The sequence below is a fragment of the Myotis myotis genome, unplaced genomic scaffold (genome assembly GCF_014108235.1).
Source record: "Myotis myotis isolate mMyoMyo1 unplaced genomic scaffold, mMyoMyo1.p scaffold_m19_p_16, whole genome shotgun sequence".
Taxonomy (NCBI): domain Eukaryota; kingdom Metazoa; phylum Chordata; class Mammalia; order Chiroptera; family Vespertilionidae; genus Myotis; species Myotis myotis.
In genome coordinates, this window is record NW_023416320.1 from 50,332,315 (window position 1) to 50,354,078 (window position 21,764).

The 21,764-nt window shown below is 47.6% G+C and overlaps 1 protein-coding gene across 4 annotated transcripts in view; it reads left to right on the forward strand.

Annotated features, from left to right (window-relative positions):
• RALYL (RALY RNA binding protein like) overlaps window positions 1-21,764 on the forward strand; it is a 571,820-nt gene that overhangs the window by 388,293 nt on the left and 161,763 nt on the right. Inside the window, exon 1 of one of the 4 annotated variants that reach the window (XM_036337430.1) lies at window positions 21,460-21,599. The exons of the other annotated variants lie outside the window; for them this stretch is intronic. Coding sequence (XP_036193323.1) covers window positions 21,563-21,599 — 37 coding nt within the window. The 5' untranslated portion in view covers window positions 21,460-21,562. Of the gene's footprint in view, window positions 1-21,459; window positions 21,600-21,764 lie in introns of those variants that run through there. 4 annotated transcript variants of the gene reach the window in all.

A 21,764-nucleotide genomic window follows, 5' to 3' on the forward strand; every position in this document is an offset into this window, starting at 1 on the left:
ATGGTGAGTGATTGGTGGGTGGGGGGTGGTGGAGAGGAGGCAGGCTGAGTCACATTGGAGCTGAGGGGGTGGTCCCAGGTCCAAGGTCTGAGGTGTGGAGTGTGGGATGCATGGCCTGTTCCCACCCCACTAGTTCCACAGGTGCGTCCTTTGAACTCACCTGTGTTTCTCATGGGGGAAATCACACATAGGCAACTGGTTGCCTGTATCAGTCACACTGCAACAAATTCACGGTGTCAAGATCAGCAGAGCCAGGTGTCACTTTGCCTGGAGCCATGTGAAAGTGTCACAAAGGTGGGGGTGGCCGTGTCTACAACTTGGGGCAGGGGAGGGAGGAGAAGACCAGGGAGCCAGGCAGGAGGGAGTGGCAGTTTTTTGCCGCTACCCACATGGGTTTTTCCACATTATCCCATAATATTGTTTTTTGTCTTTTATAAAATTACTAGTGGCCCGGTGCACAAAATTCATGCACAGGGGAGGGTGTTTTCCTCAGCCTGGCTTGCACCCTCTCCAATTTGGGACCCCTCGAAAAATGTCCTGCCTGTTTACAGGGATCGGGCCTAAATCAGCAGCCTGACATCCCTCTCGTAATCCGGGACTGCTGGCTCCTAACCGCTCACCTGCCTGCCTGATTGCCTCTAACCACTCTGCCTGCCGGCCTGCTCGCCCCCAACTGCCCCCCCCCCCGCCAGCCTGCTTGCCCCCAAATGCCCCCCCACCAGCCTGATCACCCCCAACTGCCCTCCCCACTGGCCTGCTCATCCCCAACCATCACCCTGCTGGCCTGCTCACTCCAAACTGCCCCCCTACTGTCCTGATCACCTCCAACTGACCCCTACTAATGGCCTGCTTGCTTCCAACTGAGCCCCCTGCTGGTCTGCTTACCCCCAATGGCCCCACCCCCCACCAGCCTGATCACCCACAACTGCCCTCCCCTCTTGACCTCTACCTCAGCCCCTCCACCATGGCTTTGTCCAGAAGAACATCTGGAAGGTCTCCTGGAAGGCCTCCCAGTCTAATTAGCATATTACTCTTTTATTAGTATAGATATATTTGTCTATAAATATGGTTATGATTGCAGATATGAGTAGGACCAGGTAAAATGTTATAGAATGGGCCTTTTATTACAGATGGTTTGCCATGTATGCATTTCTTCTAAAGAAGTAAAAACTACTTTAAAAAATGTTCCGGGAAGATTTTGAGAAATTTACAGTATCTGTTTTTCTTCCAAGAAAGTTGTCACTTTTATGCCAGAGTGAGAATTATTTGTATGCCAGCATTGGGCCACTGTGACTGGGGGGCACTTAGCTTGACTTGAGAGTAATTATCTTGCTCACTGGCTGGGAGGGAGGGTGTGTGGCAGAGGAGATAAATACAGGGTTCTGGATTATTCATAGATTGCTGACTTTCTGAATTGATTGTGCAAGCCCCTCCTTTTATTGATGTCCACCTTCTGTTGACAGACATCTACCCTGGTAGAGAAATGAGATGAAACTCTCTTTCTTGTCATTGTAAAAAGCATTTGAATTCCTAAGGTGTGATAAGGCCTCCCAGCCATCCACAGTCAAGGTACACATTTTCATGGAGGATGTTCCCACTCTTGAATAAATTAAAACAATTTTTTTCTTTTAATTTAAACTTTCTTCTATAACTGTTTTCTTGTTATTTAAAAGATAGTTTTTTTGAAACTGCTTCCAAAGGTTTTCAAGCTGCATATGTCCTTGGAATTAATTTATAAATAAGAATTGAGCCCGGCAGGTGTGACTCAGTGGTTTAGCATTGACCTATGAACCTGAAGTCACAGTTTGATTCCAGGTCAGGCCACATGCCCAGGTTGTGGGCTTGATACCCAGTACAGGGGAGTGTAAGAGGCAGCCAATCAATCACTCTCTCTCATCATTGATGTTTCTATCTCTCTCTCTCTCCCTTCCTCTCTGAATCAGTAAGAATATATTTTAAAAAGAGAGAGAGAGAGAGAGAGAGAGAGAGAGAGAGAGAGAGAAGAGTATATATGTTTGTAAATAAGAAAACATGTATTTGATGCTCTTAGAAGTCTTATTTTCTTTCACTAAAACTTGTGCAGTATAGGGAACTCCATAGATTCTCTTAGTTTGAAGAAAGTTAGAGGGAAAGGTACTAATTCAGAGTTCCTTGGGAAAATGTGTCACTTATATATTTTTTATGTTTATTTTTTTAAATCAAAAACTGAAATACTTTCTATTCAGAAAATATATTTGAATCTAAATATCTTCTATAATTTTCACCCTAAAATATCAATTTAAATATTTTAAAAATGGTTTGGATGTTTGTTTTTTAAATAAGTTAGGTTACTGGAGTTCTACATGTTACTGGATCACCTGGGGTAATTTTCTGATTGGAACATTAAGAATTATAGTCAGAGGGGAGGACATGAGAATTTTTAAAGAACATATTCAATTTACTTTAGAAGCCAAACCTCTTTTATCATGTGACTTGTTTTGTATGTTTGTTAAACTATATTATCACATAAGCATTGCTGCAATTGGCACAAACAGTGACAGTTGATTCGGGTCATCTGAATGTCCACTGTCTGATTTAATTTGTATGTTCGTTTTGACTCTGTCATATGCTCAATCTTCAGTGGAAGTCATGAGAATATATTATTTTTGCCTGCTTCCTACTTTGCTTTGGAAATATTCTTTTTTACCCAGATGGACCTTAAGTTTGATGTAAGGGATTGTTTCCGTTGCCAACTTTTTTCTTCCTTGCCAAGTAAGAGAGTTGTGAACTCTTCAGTGATGCCTTCCCCAGGATATTTGCAGATGTGGTTGGGAAAAGTCATTTCATCCCTGACCTTTGCATGTCAGGTGCTGGGGTGCCCGGGTGCCGCCTCGCCTGCGGCCGGGCTCCCTCTTTCCCTAATCACTGCGGGGATCACAGGCCTCAGGCTGGCCAGCAACCCAGGACACCTGGGGGGTTGGGGCTTGCCAGCCGGCCCACGCCTGGGTTCCCGCTCGCCCTCATCATGGTGGGGATCATGCAGCCTGTACCCGGGCTCCCGCTGGCCCTCATTGCGGCGGGGATCATGCAGCCAGCCTGCGCCCAGGCTCCTGCTCGTCCCGATTGCTGCGGGGATCACGCCGCCAGCCTGCAACGGGCTCCCGCTCACCCTGATCACCATGGGGATCACATGGCTGGCCTGCACCTGAGAACCGCTCGCCCCGATTGCCCGGGGATCACGCAGCCTGGGCTGGGGCTCCCGCTCACCCCAATCTCCCACATCCGGGAACCGCTGGCCACCATGGAGTGGGGATCACACAGCCGACCTGCGCCCAGGCTTCCGCTGACCCCCATCGCCGTGGGGATTATGGGCCAGCCTGCGCCTGGGAACCGCTCGCCCCCATTGCTGCTTGGATCATGCATCCACATGCCACCCCGGCTTTCTGATGGCTGCCTTTGCCCATCCTCCAGCTCTTGCCTGCCGCCAGGTTTCTGATCACCATTGTTCCAACCTTCCCCTTTCGCCTCCCATCATTGCAGGGTATGCAAATTAACCACCATCTTTGTTGGTGGTTAACGGCCATCTTGGTTGGCAGTTAATTTGCATATCACCCTGATTAGCCAATGGGAACCATGTGGGAGGTACGGTTAATTACCATGTTTGTCCATTATTAGATAGGATTAGAGGCCCAGTGCACAAAAATTTGTGCACTTGTGGGGGGGTCCCTAAGCCTGGCCTATGCCCTCTTACAGCCTGGCAGCGCTCAGGGGATGTCCACTTGCCAGCGGGGAGCAGGCCTAAGCTGCAGTTGGACAGCCTTAGTGCTGCTGAGGAGGTGGGAGAGGCTTCCACCACCACTGCTGTACTGGCAGCCATCAGCCTGGCTTGTGGCTGAGCAGAGCTCCCCGGTGAGAGTGCACTGACCACCAGGGGGCATCTCCTGCATTGAGCGTCTGCCCCCTAGTAGTCAGTGTGTGTCATAGTGAACAGTCATTCCCAGTCATTCTGCTGTTAGGGTCAGTTTGCATATTACCCTTTTATTTAATAGGACTAGAGGCCTGGTGCACAAAAATTTGTGCACTCGGTGGGGAGGGGGGTCCCTCAGCCCAGCCTGTGCTCTCTCAGAGTCTGGGATCCTTCAAGGGATGACCACCTATTGGCTTAGGTCTGCTCCCCGAGGGATTGGGCCTAAGATGGCAATCAGACATCCCTCTGACAGCCCGGCAGCCCTCGGGGGATGTCCACTTGCCAGCGGGGAGCAGGCCTAAACTGCAGTCGGACATCCTTAGCGCTGCTGAGGAGGCAGGAGAGGCTCCCACCACCACCGCTGTACTGGCAGCCATCAGCCTGGCTTGTGGCTGAGCAGAGCTCCTCCCATGTGAGAGCACCCTAACCACCAGAGGGCAGCTCCTGCATTGAGTGTTTGCCCCCTGGTGGTCAGTGTGTGTCATAGCGACCAGTCATTCCCAGTCTTTCTGCTGTTAGGGTCAGTTTGCATATTACCCTTTTACTATATAGGATAGAGGCCTGGTGCACAGGTTGGGGCCAGCTGGTTGGCCTTGAAAGGTGTCTTGGATCAGGGTGGGGGTCCCACTTGGGTGCCTGGCCAGACTGGATGAGGGGATGATGGCTGTTTGCATCTGGTCACACCCCCTTCAGGGTGGGGGTCCCCACTGGGATGCCTGGCCAGTCTGGGTGGGGGGCTGAGGGCCGTTTTCAGGCTGGCAGGTGACTGAAGCTCCCAACCTCTCCTTTTTTTCTTTTCTTTTTTATTCTGGGATTTATTTACCTTCTATGGCTGTCACTGGAGCTGAGAGCCGGCTTTAGCTCTGAGGCTTGGCTACAGCTCTGATACCTCAGCTGCTGAAAACAGGTCTCTGGGTTTGTTTGGGTTCTATAATTGAAACACTGTTTCAGCTCCAGCTCGAGGCCGGCTGGCTGAAAGCAGGTTTCTGGGGATTGTTTAGCTTCTATAATTGCAACATAGTTTCTTAGACTGCAGCTCAGAGGCCAGCAGCGGCAGGCGGGGAACCTTGGCTTCCTCCATCACTGGAGTAAGCAAGCCTCCTGTTTGCTTCAGTTGCCTGGCTGCCAGCCACCATTTTGTTTGGCAGTTAATTTGCATATCTCGCTGATTAGCCAATGGGAAGGGAAGTGAAGTTATGGTTAATTACCATGTTTCTCTATTATTAGATAGGATAGAGGCCTGGTGCATGGGTGGGGGCCAGCTGGTTTGCCCTGAAGGATGTCCCGGATCAGGGTGGGGCTCCTGCTGGGGTGTCTGGCCAGCCTGGGTGTGGGGCTGTTGGCTGTTTGCAGGCTGGTCACACCCCCTTCAGGGTGGGGGTCCCCATTGGGGTGCCTGGCCAGTCTGGGTGAGGGGCTGATGGCCTTTTTCAGGCTGGTCAAGCACCCGCCCAGTAGGAACCCTCACCCCATGCAGGTTTAGCCAGCCTGGGTGAGGGGCTGAGGGCTGTTTTCAGGCTGGCCAACCCCCCCGGCGATGGAAGCTCTGCCAATCACTGCAGCCACTAAGGTGTTTTCATCAACACCGACTCCAGTTTCTTCACCATGAAAAAATGACAACTTTCTTTAGGCATTTTTTTTATCCTCACCTGAGGATATGTTTTCATTGATTTTTAGAGAATGTGGAAGAGAAAGGGAAAAACAGAGAGAAACATCAAAGTGAGAGGAACACTTTGATTGCTTTACTTCTGCATGAGCCCTGACCTGGGCCCTGGCCAGCGAGGAGCCTGCAACCTAGGTACATGCTCTTGGTCAGAATTGAGCCCAGACCCTGCAGTCGGCAGGCCAAGGCATTATCCACTGAGCCAAACCAGCTAGGGCAGGATATGACATTCTTAACCCCTCCAGCAGTGGACCTTCGTTTTTTTCTCCAGGAGTGTGCTGAAAAACCCTAGATCACCTTCTTGGATTCTTATTACCCAAGTTACTAAGAATATTACCAGTGGCATACAGGGAGTTTAGCCAATGAGCAGTCAGAAAAGGTGTTTCCTCTGTAGTTTACACCGATCCCCAGCTCGGCCCCTTCCCAAGCCTCAGGCCTCTGGCCAGGTATTAGGCCTGGACAGGGGAACCCCAGCCCACTCCCATCACAGGCTCTGCCTCTGCCCAGGCCTCAGGCCTCTGGCTAGGGCATTAGGACTGGGCAGTGGACGCACAGCCCCAGGCGATAGCTGGCCCCGCCCCTGTCCTGGCCTCAGGCCAGGGCATTAGGCCTGGACAGGGTACCCCCAGCCCACTCCAATTGCCTACCCAGGCCTAAGGCCTCTGGCCTGGGCGTTAGGCCTGGGCAAGGGACCCCCAGCCCTGTGCAATCACTGGCTCTGCTGCTGCCCAGGCCTCAGGCCTCTGGCCAAGCTTTAGGCCTGCACAGGGGCCCCCTCGGCTCTGATTGCAGGTTCAGGCCCTGCCCAGGAGCCCCCTGACTCAAGCTCTTCCTAGGCTGCTCAGGGCCCACATGGGGACTACCTCGAGTGACCTTGGTGCCCTGTGATGTTTCCCAGACCCAGGCCACTGGTGCTTAGTATGTAAATTAACCACCATCTTAGTTGGGTTAATTTGCATATTCCCTCCTGATTGGCTGGTGGGTGTGTCTGGTGGGTGTAGCAGAGGTATGTTCAATTTGCATGTTTCTCTTTTATTAGATTAGACTAGAGGCCTGGTGCACAAAAATTTGTGCACTGGTGGGGGGGTTGGGTTGTCCCTCAGCCCGACCTGTGCCCTCTCACAGTCTGGGACCCCTCGGGAGATAACCACCTGCTGGCTTAGGCCTGCTCCCCAGGTGGCAGATGGCAGGCCCAATCCCGTGGTGCCTGCCCCGCCTCCCCGGGTCACAGATGGCAGGCCCAGATCCCACACTGGGTCACAGATGGCAGGCCAGGATGGCGGCGGGGCAAGCGGCAGATTGCACTGTCCTGCCCTGCCTGTAGTATGCAAATTTAATGGCCATCTTTGTTGGGTTAATTTGCATACTCTTCTGATTGGCTGATGGGTGTAGCGAAGGTATGGTCAATTAGCATCTTTGTCTTTTATTAGTGTAGATTTTTTTCCTAGTAGTTGTCCTAATTGGTCTCTTTTTCCAACACTCGATTCTTTGTTTCCATAACTTTTGGGAAAATTATTTTCCTTCATTTAATGTCTGAAGTTCTCATTTAATCTAGGTGCTTTTATGTTTGTGTCTTTCACCGATGCCACGACAGCGTGGCAACCTGGCAGAGCCTTCCTTCCCAACAGCTGACCTGGCTGCCTGGATGTAAAAGTACAAGCAGTCCCACCAGGTCCAAAATAAGGAAGCCACATCCACGTCCTGGGAATGACCAGAGCAGCAGCTTCCTGATCTGACGCATGGACTTCATATCCATATTCTGAAATATTCTAAACTAAAGGCAAACATTAATGTTAGAATTTTCAATTGCTCCCAGAGGTTTAACTTAGCCTACTGCAAGTTAGTAAAATGTAAGATGTGTTCTTAAATGATGTACACTCATTAATCAATTAGCAGTGAGTTGGTAAATGCCTGTGTGTGCACAGGACGAGTGTTGAGGCTATAATTCTATTGCTCCTCAGTTCATGCCTGTTCCCAGTGCATCCACCAGGGTAACTTCGTGGGTGTGCACTGGAGGACTCACCCTGAATGGGAGAAACACCTGAGTGAAAACAACAGCCGTTTTTCACTTGAATGAGTGGTTGTGTTAATTGATTTCCTGGTAGGCACAGGCCTTTTTGTTCCTCATGGGTGATCAAATTTATTTTAGAGTTGAATCCTTTGAGGGCAATGCAGTCTTCGTTTTTCCATAAGTTCCTGCTTCATAGTGACAGATATCTTTTTTGGGTGCACACTCACTGGAGGTACTGTGTACTATAGTAATGAAAACATTCCTGGCGCGGTCAGCAAAACCACTGAGCCGCTGCCGAGTGCGGGTGGTCCAGGTTCTCCGGAAGGGTCTGGGTGTGTCTTTTGTTCTCTAAGACCCTCTGGGCTGTTTTAGTGTTCTGGGCATTCATCACCTCCCCCGCTAAAGCCCGAGGACGTGTGTGCAGGGTTCTCTGAGAGCTGACCTCCTCCACGGACTATTCTTTCCAGCCTCCCTCTGTCCTTTTGCTCATTTCACGTATCTCACTTTGCTCATCTTGGTTCTTTACAAATGAGGACAATATGCGAAAGGTATTAAGTTCATTCCAGTTAATCCTACTATTCTTTACTGGGATACAGCAAAGAAGAGGGATTAAAATGCATAAGTGGGAACTCTGAATTTCATTTACTCAGCCCTTCTCTCCAAAGCCCATTATCACCTTGGCTACTTCTCTATTCCTCATGCATTTTCCCTCTAACTTTAGAATGAACATTTGTGATATAAAACAATCCAGTATAAAACTTGTCTCCATGTTTCAAATAGCACGGCAGCTCCTTAGTGCAGAATTTATGTGGAAGAGATCTTGGACGGTACAAATAAAGTCAAAGATGCGCACAAGGATCATACACAAATAAAGTACATTAGAAATCACCAATGTAAAAGAGCACTAAGGCAGATTTTATAATATAGAAGATGGAATCAGTGACGATCGGCATCCAAACATTAAATAACTAAAACAAATCCAGGAAAACAAGAGGAAATGTAAAAGATTCAGTTTTTGGAGGTAGCACCTGGTATTTCCTATATTTCTGTGACTTTCTCAGTGCAGCTAAGACAGAGGAAGGTGGATGGACGGGGGAAATGACGGCTTTAAGTGGTGTGGCTGCCAGAGTCTTCTCCTTGCAAAGTGATGTGGAGACGAAGGGAAAGCAGCCCAACCCGTTAGCATGCTGTGGTTACAACGTTCCCCAGGCCAGGGAAAGCGCAGCTGGAGAAGGGCCACGTGGCTGTAGTTATCAAACCTCAGCGTGGCAGTCACTTGCTGCCGTTCTGTTGGAGCACACACACACTTTGTACTGTTTGTCAGGATAACTTGATACAAGATCTGGACGTGCTGGGAGTGCTGTGATAGCCGCTGCTCTGAGGGAACGCCGGGGACCTCTGGCTCCTGTCACATGTGAAGTATAGCACTCCGGGCTCCACAGAGGCTTATCTTTCTCTGCACAGCTCTCTGAGATCGGGTCTGGGACATCCTAACGTCCCTGGCCAGATGAGAGTCTGGATTAAGCTTCAGCTTTCTGAATCTCTCTGCCGGAGTAAAATTAAATTGTGCATTTTAATAAGAACAGTTTATATTCATTGGTAAGTAGCTGAAGTGAGAGTGAACTGAGAGAGGCTATAAGAAGATTCAGAAGGAAGAATAAGACCTCCAAATTATTATCTGCTTATATCCCTAAGGAATTCATCTCAGCCCGAGTTAATTTAAGGAGGATTAGTAGCGCACCTGCTCAGCTACAGCTACTGGCAGTCTTCGCCCCTCAGAGTGGGATGGGAGGCTCTAGCACAGGGATGCCCAGTGCCATGGGAACCACAGAACGTGTGGCTCTAGCTCTGCTTGGAGCGTGGACCACACAGAAAGCAAGCACAGGCTGGCGGATGCTGACACCAGTGCGGTGGGAAACGCCAGGCCAAGCTGTTGTGTGCATGGATGCAGACACCTAGAGAGAGAAATGTTAGCAGGTCCCGTGCAGGCAGCCACAGAAAGCATGGTGTATCAGGATGTCCTTTGGGTTTCTTCTCCAAATGCCGCTCTGATATAGCGTTGAAAAGGCAACCAAAACGTCTTACAGTAATTGAGAAAAAGCCGTAGGCATTAGCAGACACAGAAAAAAATAGATGACAAAACTCAAGATCTCATCAAGTTGCAAACTCTTGGAAAAAGAAGGGAATATCTTTCATGTAATAAGGAGTTTCTGAAAATAAAATATATGCAGAAAACAACAAAGTCATACTTAGTGGTAAATTATTGAAACGTTTTGCCTTAAAATCAAGAAGAGAAAAGAATGCCTATTCTACTCATGTTCACTATGACACTGGAGAAGAACAAAAACTGTCTGTATTTACAGATAACTTGATTGATATATAGAAAATATAAAACAATATTAACTAATTTAATATGCTAGAATTCATTTAGCAATCCTAAAAGGTCAAAATGCAAAGTCAAACTTTTTCTACATACCATCAAAAGCAATAAGTATGCAGAAAATGAAATTTTAAAGGCACATCATTTTACATAGCTTTCAAAAGCTCCAATACTTCAGAATAAATCTAATTGCAAATGCGAATGGCCTCTACACTGAAATCTACAAACTCTGTTCATAGAATTGAAGCCCTACTATTATGATATAACTTCTCTAATTGATCTTCAGATTCAATGCAATCCCAATCAAAATCCCCAAAAATTTTGAAGTAAAAAACTGGCAATGTTATTCTAAAATTTAATGTGGAAATACAAAAGAATAAGGATATAAAAACACTCTTGATGCCCGGCCAGCTTGGCTCAGTGGTTGATCATCAACCTATGAACCAGGAGGTCATGGTTTGATTCCTGGTCAGGGCATATGCCCAAGTTGCAAGTTCAACCCCCAGTTGGGATGCATATGTGAGGCAAGCAATGGATGTTTGTCTCTCTTCTCTCTCTCTCTCTCTCCTTTCTTCTCCCTCTCCCTTCCTCACTCTCTAAAATCAATTTTAAAAAAATTAAAATGGTAGACTTATACTATTATATATCAAGACTTTGTATGCTATAAAGTTATAATAGTTAGGCAATGCATGTGGTTATGAAGCCTGGATAAACCAACAGAGAGATGGGACTGAATGCGGAATTCAGAAATAGATTAATAAATACGTGATCAACTGATTCATTGCAGGAGGGTAAAGGCAAAATTGTGTGGGATAAAGTGGATCGCCACTCTTCGTTAAAAGCACTAATATTGACCCCTTACCTCATACCATAAAAATAATTTTAATTGGAGATCAAAATGTGAAAATAATAAAATTTCTATAAATACTTATAGGAACATATTTTCATTATCGAGGTGAGCACAAGAAAATAATAGCCACCATAGTAAAAAATTGAAAAGTTGGACCCCATTAAGCATAAGAACTTGAGTTTATCAAGTGCATTATTCAGAGAGTGAAAAGCAAGCCACAATGTGGAAGATTATATATATGACAAAGGGCTTTTACCAAGAATTTAAAATAATTTCTATAAATCTAATTAGAAACAACAACAACACTGAAAGCCCAGAGAAATGGGGGGGGGGCTTAAAATATCACTTTAGAATAGAGGATGTACAAATGAACAAAAACACAATGGGTTTCAACCTCATTAGTCACTAGGGAGATGCAAATTAAAACCCTAATGATATCCCTACCAAAATGATTAAAATAAATATATTGACAAATGTTGCCAAGGGTGTGGAACACCTAGAACTCCCATGCTTGCTGTCAGGGGAGCAAATTGGTTTAAGCACTTTGAAAAACTTATGCAGCTACAAGAGCAAAATCAAGGTGTTGTTCCTGTCTGTAAGGCTGGATACACACTGCCTTAGCCTATATAATAAAAGCCTAATATGCAAATTGACCAAATACCAGAATGACCGGTCACTATGACACACACTGACCACCAAGGGGCAGACGCTCAACACAGTAGCTGGCCCCAGCTGGCAGCCCCCAGGTTGGCCAAGGCAAGTGCCAGCGGGAGCCCCTCAATCTCCCCGATGGTCGCCCCACAGATTGGCCCTGATACCCAGCCAGGCCTAGGGACCCTACCTGTGCATGAATTTTATTCACCAGGCCTCTAATGAACTAATAAATCTCCTAGGTGTAAATATGTAACCCCTTACCAAAAGACTTGTGCAAATCATCCTATCTAATAAAAGACAAAAAGAGTAATTAACGGTACCTCTGCTATGCTTCCTATTGTCTAATCAGCGAGATATGCAAATTAACTGCCAACAAAGATGGCGGCCAGCAGCCATGAAGCTGAAGGGAACATGAGGCTTGCTTGCTCCAATGACAGAGGAAGCTAAGATTCCCCGCCTGCCACGGCCCGGCTCTGAGCCCGAAAGCAACAATGTTTCAATTATAGAAGCTAAACAAACCCCAGATACCTGCTTTCAGCCCACTGCGGCCTCAGAGCTGGGAGCGCCAGTGACAGCAACAAAGTTTCAATTATAGAAGGTAAATAAATCCCAGAAAGAAAAAGAAAAAGGAGAGGCTGGGAGCTTCAGTCCCGGCCAGCCTGAAAACGGCCCTCAGCCCCTCACCCAGACTGCCAGGCACCTCAGTGGGGACCCCCACCCTAAAGGGGGTGTGGCCAGCCTGAAAACAGCCATCAGCCCCTCACACAAGCTGGCCAGGCACCCCAGTGGGGACCCCCACCCTGAAGAGGGTGTGACCAGCCTGCAAACAGCCATCAGCCCCTCCCCAGGCTGGCCAGGCACCCAAGCGGGACCCCCACCCTGATCCAGGACACCCTTCAAGGAAAACCAGCTGGCCCCCACCCGTGCACCAGGCCTCTATCCTATATAATAAAAGGGTAATATGCAAACTGACCCTAACAGCAGAACGATTGGGAATGACTGGTCACTATGACACACACTGACCACCAGGGGGCAGACGCTCAATGCAGGAGCTGCCCTCTGTGGTCAGTTGCTCCCACATGGGGGAGCTCTGCTCAGCCACAAGCCAGGCTGATGGCTGCCAGTACAGCAGTGGTGGTGGGAGCCTCTCCTGCCTCCTCAGCAGCACTAAGGCTGTCCAACTGCAGTTTAGGCCTGCTCCCCGCTGGCAAGTGGACATCCCCCGAGGGCTGCCGGGCTGTCAGAGGGATGTCTGATTGCCATCTTAGGCCCAATCCCCCGGGGAGCAGGCCTAAGCCAGCAGGTGGTCATTCCCCGAGGGGTCCCAGACTGTGAGAGGGCACAGGCCGGGCTGAGGGACCCCTCCCCCCCCGGGTGCACAAATTTTTGTGCACCGGGCCTCTAATATATAATAAAAGGGTAATATGCAAATTGACCAAACAGTGGAATGACCGGTCGCTATTATGCACACTGACCACCAGGGGTCAGGCGCTCAACATAGGAGATGCCCCCTGGTGGTCAGTGCACTCCCATAGGGAGAGCACCACTCAGCCAGAAGCCAGGCTGATAGCTGGTGAGCTCAGTGGTGGTGACGGGAGCCTCCCCCACCTCCGTGGCAGCGCTAAGATGTCCAGCTGCCTGCTTAGGCCCGCTAAGCCATCAGTCAGAGATCCCCTGAGGCCTCCCGGACTGCGAATGTCATGCACCAGGCCTCTAGTACAGTGGTTCTCAACCTGTGGGTTGCAACCCTTTTGGGGGTTGAATGACCCTTTCACAGGGGTTACCTATGCTTTATGTTCAATTTGTAACAATGAAAATACATCCTGCATATCAGATATTTAAATTACGATTCATAACAGTAGCAAAATTACAGCTATGAAGTAGCAACAAAAATAATTTTATGGTTGGGGGTCACCACAACATGAGGAACTGTATTAAAGGGTGGTGGCATTAGGAAGGTTGAGAACCACTGCTGTAGTGTATGCATTAGAGTGCTGTTTCTAATACCCCCAAACTAGAGAATGAAGTGATACGCCACATTCAAGTTTTTAAATGCTCCTTCACTCATAGCTAGTCCCATTATTCATTTACCAACACATTCCCTCAGTGGGCAGACAATGCAATGGTCTCCTTGGGATGTCCATGTCCTGATCCCCAGAACCTGTCAGCAGCTGGACTTAATGGGTAAAATAGACTGGGCAGATGTGGTTGAATTGAAGATCTTGGGATGGGGACAGCTGGTCCTGACTTCTCTGGATGTAGCCATGGACTCTCAGTGGTCCTGGTAAGACGAAGGCAGGAGGGGCAGAGAGGAGTTGGAGACATGGCCGTGGAACCCACTGTTGAAGTGATGCACCCATACGTGGAGCAAGAAGCCATAGTCAGGAAATGTCCGCAGCTTCTAGAGAGGCGAGGAAGTGGGCCTCCGATCCCACCAGAAGCATCCAGACGGAACGCCGTGCTGCCTATCAGTTCCTTTCCATCTGTCTTGGCTGACATTTCTGTGATGTTTTCTAAGACCATAGAACTTATTCTGCTTCCACTGGAATTTCCCAGGCTGTCTTGTCCAGTGATCCCGGGGAACGAGGTCTCCTCAGATACTTACCGAATATTACGTGACTTCCTGACGTGCTCACCACACGCTGCACAAGAGCCAGCATCTGCCCTCCCTGCTGTGGACAGATGTCTTAGCTGCTGTTTTCACCAAAACATTTTTAAACTTTTGGATTCACAACATCTATTAGTAAATAAAATTTCAAGACGAATCCATGCTGTTCTAGCTTCCTCTGCCCGCTGTACCTTGTGCAAGCATGTACTCAGCAGGTGTCTGCGGCGTGGAGCAGGGCGACAGAGCGTCCTATTAACTCTCTTGTCTTCATTTGAGGAATGAACAAGTGTTTGGAGTATGATTAAAATTGGTAACAGGCAACATGAAAATAACGTCTCTGATGTGTTGAATACCAATTGTGTTCCATGGTCCATTCAGACATGAGCACATGCCTCTGAGTTTCCCACTGAGCTCAGTGACTCGCACCGCCTCCGGTTGTCTCGGGTCTGTTCTGCCCACGCCCCCTGCACAGCACTGGGTCTCAGGCGGCGAGGGGTGCTCTGCACACTGTCGGGACTGCACAGACTCTCAGAGCACCTACCTTTGGGCTTACAGAAATATTCTTTCATGTTATTACCCAACTGTTGCCTGTGTTCCCCAGCAAAACAAAAGCCACATGATTACATTATCCAAATGCACAATGCGAACGCACAAAGTAGGTGTTGGACATATGAAAACAAAGTCGAATTAATTTCGTTTTAGTGAGGAATCATAGGTGGAGTCCTACATCTTACAACAAAGAATCAGGTTGACCTGATCCGGGTGGGAACAGAGGTATTTATGTTCCTGGAAACACATACCATCCACTCACCCTGACCCCCTTAACCAGAAAATAGTAAAAGCAAAACAGTTGTTTTTCATTGAATCAAGATCAGGCAGTTACAAGCAGGCATTGCAGTTCATTTTCTGTCATACTATTTTCTTACATAAATTTCTTTTACCATCTCAGAAGTTGGGCACCAAAGCTTTCTAAATGTGAACAATCACCTTTCACAGGCCACGTAGTGTTTGTGTTGTGTGAGCCCAGTAATGGCATTTAACTATTTAGTGTGCCATCCAGGTGGGTTGCTAAAGCTTCCGGAGGCATGGGATGAAGATGATGGGAGAGCTAGCACTCACTCCACTCAAGGACAGTTTGGGAAACAAAATTGACTCTCCACCTACAGCTCCTGTTTCTGTATCCAGGGCCGGTTAGGCAAACATTTAGAAATGGTTTTTGTAACAGTAAGAGAATCGTGAATTTCACTTACACGTTTCCTGTCCACATACTGCTGTGCTGGTGAAACAGATGCAGAGTTTATTCGAATGCTTGTTTTTGAACACATGCGCCAGGTCAGGGACTAGCCAAGTGCTTTCGAGCCCATTAGCAGCCACGAACACACAGGAGGAGTGGAGCTGGATTCCAGAGGCCCTCGGACTGTGCAACGCTGAGTTACACCTGAAGCCCAGTCTAGTCACCCGGCGGCTGAGGGAGCTCATCGGACAATAATTATAACTAAACACAGACAGAAAAGGAGATGGGAGGGCGGGGCTGCTGGACACCTACTCTACTCAGGCTGACATGAACACGATTTACATACACAAGATGTGCTATGCACATTATACCTTGGAAATTATTAGACATTTCAGAATAACAATTATAGAATAATCATTAGAAACCAAAATATGCAGAATGTGATCCATAAATAGAAAGTCACATTTATCTAGTAGGTTTTCAAATTCCATGAAGAGTCACACATCTTAGCACCAGTTTTGTCCATTCTAAATATTATATATTTTTAATTTAATTAAATTTATTGAGGTGGCATTAGTTAATAAGATTATGTAGGTTTCAGGTGTAATTCTGTACATCATCTGTATGTTGTACTGTGTGTTCACCACCCAAAGCCCAGTCTCCTTCAGCCACCATTTATCTCCATTTACCCATTTCTACCTCCCCACCCCCTTTCCTGTGGTAACCACCACACGGCTCTCTGTCTGTGAGGAGTGGGATGCTGTTGGGGTTTTTTGTTTTGTTTTTTGCTTAATCCCTTCGCCTTTTTCACCCGGCCCCCAGATCCCTCCCCTCTCTCCCACAAACCCCTCCCCTCTGACAGCTGTCAGTCCGTTCTCTGTATCTATGAGCCTGTTTCTATTATGTTTATTTTGTTCATTAGATTCCATATATAAGTGGAATCATATGGTATCTGTCTTTCTCTAACTGCCTTATTTCACTTAGTATAATACCCTCTAGGTCCATCCATACTGTCTTGAAAACTAAGATTTCCTTATTTTTTATAGCTGACTAGTATTCCATTGTGTAAATGTACCATGTTCAAGGTTAATTTAATTGTATATACTTACTCTTCTTTAAAAAAAAATTTTTTTTAACTATGCAATACATAGACCCATCCAAAGGATGTGATTTTTTTTTTTAAAAAAGATAGAATGCCATTATCTTCAGCACAATGAAAATTTATCCAGATATAAATAGGAAACTAACACCCCCAAGAAGATAGAACTAAGTTAGGCCAACAGAAAGGAAAGATGAAAGTAAGATAAGATGGAAAGGAAACCATACATAAAAAGGGGAGCAGTAAAAGTGAGAACACCCAAAAACAATGACCACTGACTCAGTGAACTACAATCCATTGTAAATTGAGTTGTAGAAGAGAAACATTTCAACTGTGATTAATACTTATAAGCATTAAGTATTTCAAAATGTTAATGATTTCAAAGACTTCTTTGAGACTAGAGCAGAAGGAACTGGAGAAAGTTCAAAGAAATGAATAAAGACTTAATAAAAGTCAATTGCAGTTTTTAAAAAAGAACTGAGAAAAGTCTTTTTGAGATCAATGAAAACATTTAATGAACTACTTGTAGGAAAGAAAAACATTCCAGAATAAGGCCTCTTTCCCTAATTTGAACCAATATTACAAATGAAGACTTGGACTAAACATTGGAAAATTTTCTATCTCCTCAGATTTAGAAAAGAACAATCATAAATACAGTGGGGCCTTGACTTACGAGTGTCCCGACTAACGAGTTTTTTGAGATACCATCTGTCTCTCCGCCAATTTTTTGCATTGAGTTGACAGAGTAATTTGAGTTAACGAGCTCCTTAACAAGCTCCTTAACAAGCTTGGTCTCGGAACGAATTAAACTTGTAAGTCAAGGCCCCACTGTATACTAATAAACTGAGGTATTAGATGAAATGACAAGAAAACTTTTTAAAAATTCTTTATTGTTTAAAGTATTACATATGAATCCTTTTCCCCCCATTGACCTTTCCCCACTCACTCCCACCTCCCCCAGCACATGTCCTCATTCCCTACTGACTGTGTCCATGGGTTATGCTTATATTCATGCGTACAAGTCCTTTGGTTGAGATTTCAACCCCCGCCGCACCCCCTACTTCTCTCCCACCCATCCCCGCCTTCCCCCTGAGGTGGGATGGTCTGTTTGATGCTTCTCTGTCTCTGGATCTATTTTTGTTCATCAGTTTATATTGATCAATATATTCCACATATGAGTGAGATCATGTGGTATCTAGTGTTCTCCAACTGACTTATTTCACTTAGCATAATGCTCTCCAGTTCCTCCATGCTGTTGCAAATGGTAGGAGTTCCTTCTTTTTTACAGCAGCATAGTATTCCATTGTGTAGATGTACCACAGTTTTCTAATCCACTCATCTACTGATGGGCACTTAGACTGTTTCCAGATCTTAGCTATGGTAAATTGTGCTGCTATGAACATAGGGGTGCATATATCCTTTCTGATTGGTGTTTCTAATTTATTGGAATATATTCCTAGAAGTGGGATTACTGGTGACTATTTTTAGATTACCCACTAACAGGAGGGCACTTGACTTTAGCAAACAGATGTGAGTGCAGTTCTAAGGTGTTTGGCAAGACAGCAGCTCAGCATAGACATGTGAAATACAGATGTACATTTTGAACTGTTGGAAAGATGGGTTGGTGATTGTGCTGGGTTGTAAATTACTCAGTTGTCCCTAAATGTTTTGCGAGAGGGCTATTGTCAGGAATGTATGGGTGTTGTACTAGTAAGGAGTTGTTTCAATAGAGAAAACAGAGTTCATATCTGAGAGGAGAAAAGGCTGAGTGACCACAGGGACAGCTGGCCTGGTAGCAGGAGGAGGCTTGCTCTGTCCACATATCATCAGAGAATGACATCACCGGAAGGTGCACTGTGGGTCACATTCTGTCCAACCTGAGGAAAAATGACTGGAGGATAGCCGGGGTGTCACTGTATCACATAAGGAAATGATTTCAGGGGTCATTGTTCCGAGGGACAGTCTCTAGGTAACTCTAGCTCCAGATGAGGGACCTGGTTCAGGTTGCGTGAGGTACTGGCCCTCGGCCCTCAGTCCCACCCAGCGACCTGGTAAGAACTGTGTGTCCTCTTCCAGACATCAGGAGATGAGGAGTCTGGGCAGTGTCCTGTCTTCACACCTTTTTAGTTTTAATACTCAATTGTTCTGGTAATTCTCTGAAATGTATCACATGGTTCAGGTGAAATATTTCTACACAGTCTGTGTTCTATGTCATGATCAAATTATTTAATGTTTTATCAAAGTTAACATCTATATATATAAAAGCGTAAGCAACCAGACAACCGGACGACCAGACAGTAGCTATGACGCACACTGACTACCAGGGGGAAGACGCTCAATGCAGGAGCTGCCCCCTGGTGGTCAGTGTGCTCCCACAGTGGGAGCGCCGCTCAACTGACAAGTGCAGTTGCTGCCGAGTGAACGTCTCCCGCACACACTCCCCCTCACACCTGAGTGGTGGCAACAGGAGCAGTGGGGTCAGGATGAGCAGGAGTGGTGTGGCACCCAGCCCAGGCTCAGGCTCCACCCCCCAACCCCAGCCACCTGCTGCTTGCTTCCAGCACTACTTTATGCTGAGCAGGATGTAGGCAGACAGTAGGCTGGAGCCGATGAGTTGGCAGGTAAGGCCAGGCTGCAGTGGCATGAGATCCACTGATCCTTGCAGGCCAGGCCGAGGGACCCCACTGGTGCACGAATCTGTGTACCGGGCCTCTAGTAGATTATAATTTGGAAACCAGAGGAGGACGTCAGCACTCTGGACAGGCTCATCATCGGATACTCTTGGGTAGTCAGTCAACATCCCTTGAGTGTTCTTTTTGGAGGAAAGGACAAGGGCCAGGGCACTGTGGAGAGGCTGGTGTGGTGATCTGTGACCCCTGCCACGGAGCTGAGCAGGGCCCTGTGGTCCCAAGCCATCTGCCGTGGTCCTGAACCCAAATGTCCCGCCAGCAAGCCGAAGCCTCAGAGGCTGGAAAGCAGCCCTCGCTGCTGTGGAAACCTGTCTTCTGTGCGACCCAGACCCCTCACCCCGTGGCATGTCACGTCACGTGGCCCTGGCTCTGCAGAAGGACCAGGCCACTCCATCAGGGTGTGGGCTCTTGTTCCCTGCGGGACTCTTGCCGGAAGCCTTCACCTCTCAGCCTCACTTTACGGAAACATAAAATGAGGATGATGATACTAAAATGGGATGTTGATAATCATCCATCCTAGGATCGCTTTCAGCATCCACTGGACCATGTTTTAAGGTTTTACGCTTTATTGGTTTTAAGGCACAGGCGACTTTTACTAAGGAGATGTTGCTTACTGGTTGTGACTTTGGTTCAGTAAGTTTAAAGTATATCTTTACACCTGTGAGTATATACAAGTTCATTCAAATCAGTGAACTTATTCACACTAACCTTAGGACCAAAAGATAGACACAGAGTAACAAGTATTTGCTTTAAGTAAGAAAATAACTTTCATCAATGGCTATTGTCTGAATTCATTGAAAAATAATCTGTGTTTGTATTGTCTTTATAATTTAAATTTGTATGTAAAAGTCATTTATTCAAGCAAATATTTACTGAGAGCCGACTTTGTGTGGGGCTGATTTGACCTTGTACGGACATCTCCCAGCAAAGGGCAGCCCTGTGCTCAGAAAGCTCCTGTTCTGTCAGGTAGAGGCCGCCAGGAGGAAGCCAGCGAGTAAACACAAGCATTTCAGGTGACTGTCAAGGGCAACGGAGAACATGTCAGCAGGGAAGGGCTGTGGGATGTGAAGAGTTTCCTGTGTTGGTCAGAAAAGACCTACTCATTTGATTTATTGAAATATGGTGACCTCGCTGTTAGAGAAAACACAAGGAAAATCTCATGTCTGCGTTGTCTGTGGATGAACACAGGCACTGATGATGCTGCACAGCAAGAGCCCAGCACAGTGGGGAGCCTTACTGAATAGTGATGCTTGTTAGTCAAAAAGGAGCTGGAGAGGCAGCGCTGAGCCCGCGAGACGCTCTTCTTCAAGTCTGGACCAGGAAATGCAGTCAGCACTTGAATAGGAACATATTCTTGATGCTGACAAACTCCTTCTGGTAGGAAGACTGGAGGGCCGGCCTCCCCTGTGCTCAGAGGGGAGCCCCTGGCTCCCTGGGCAGGAGCGCTGGCCTTGGGCATGACTCTCCTTTCGGCTGCAGGAGGAGACCTCCTGCGTACCCAGAAGGATGGAGGAAGTCTCTGCTGGGTGTGCACCCTCCTGTGTTTTCAGTAAGAACCGCGTTCCAGACACCTAATCGCTGTAAAGGAGATGGAACTCATGCGCTGGGCACCAAGCAGCACTCTCAGGGCAGAGAGCAAGCCAGGAAGACAGAGATCCAGGGGTGGGGTGCTGACTGTGGGAAAGCGCAGACCAGGAGACACCCAGGTCCTGGGAACATCAGGTCTGTGGACTCTGAGGAGGCAGACCAGGTGAGCCTGTCTGGGGGCGGGGAGGCGGGCAGGGGCAGGGGCTGGGGGCCCAGCACACAGTAGTCACCTGAGCCTGAGACCTCACTGTGCACCCCCCAGAGAGGCCCGGGGTGTCGTGTGAAAAGATGGCTTTCCTGCTTTGCCTGAGAAAGGTCTGTCCAGACAGACAGACAAAACTAGGAGTGATCACTGCTTTGATGTCTGAGCAAGCGAAGGGCAGTGGGAGCTCAGAGCAGGAGGGAGCAGGTTTCTAAATGAACAGAAACCTAGTATTCTGGAGGCTGAAAGACAGGAGCCTCACGCAGGGCTGGTCATGTCTGGAAATATCAAACAGGGGAGTTTAGGTTTCAGATTTGGATTTCCCAGGCTTCGTGTTCCTGCTAAATACGTGAGTCCATCGCTCGCTCCCCGAGGCTCCCAGCTCACAGGAGGGGAGCGGCTGTGGGAGCCTCGTTGCTGCCCGGGAGGCGAGGGAAATGCAGTTTGCTCCAGCAGATCAGCGGCAGATAGAGCAGTGACAGGGGCCTCCCCTGTAATTTCAGGAGAATGGTATTACCCTGGCTCTCCGTGGGCTCGCTGGCTACCTCCTGTCAGTGAGCAACAGTCTTTCTGCAAAGCAGGAGCCCAGCGGCTCTTTGTCTCGAGGGCAGGGCTCCCTCTGGGAGGGGCCCCTCAGGATGACCATGTGCAGGAGCAAGCGCCGGCATCAGAGATGTGAGTACGTCCTGACCCAGCCTGCTCGTGACGCGGTGGGGAATGCACTTGGTTTGTTAGGAGAGACTGACCGTGACTTCTCCAGGTATTTCCCGGGACGAGAAAGGGTAGTGTAGCTTTTCCACCCGCGCCTTGATTGTTTTCGCTGTTACATGCCAGAAAGAT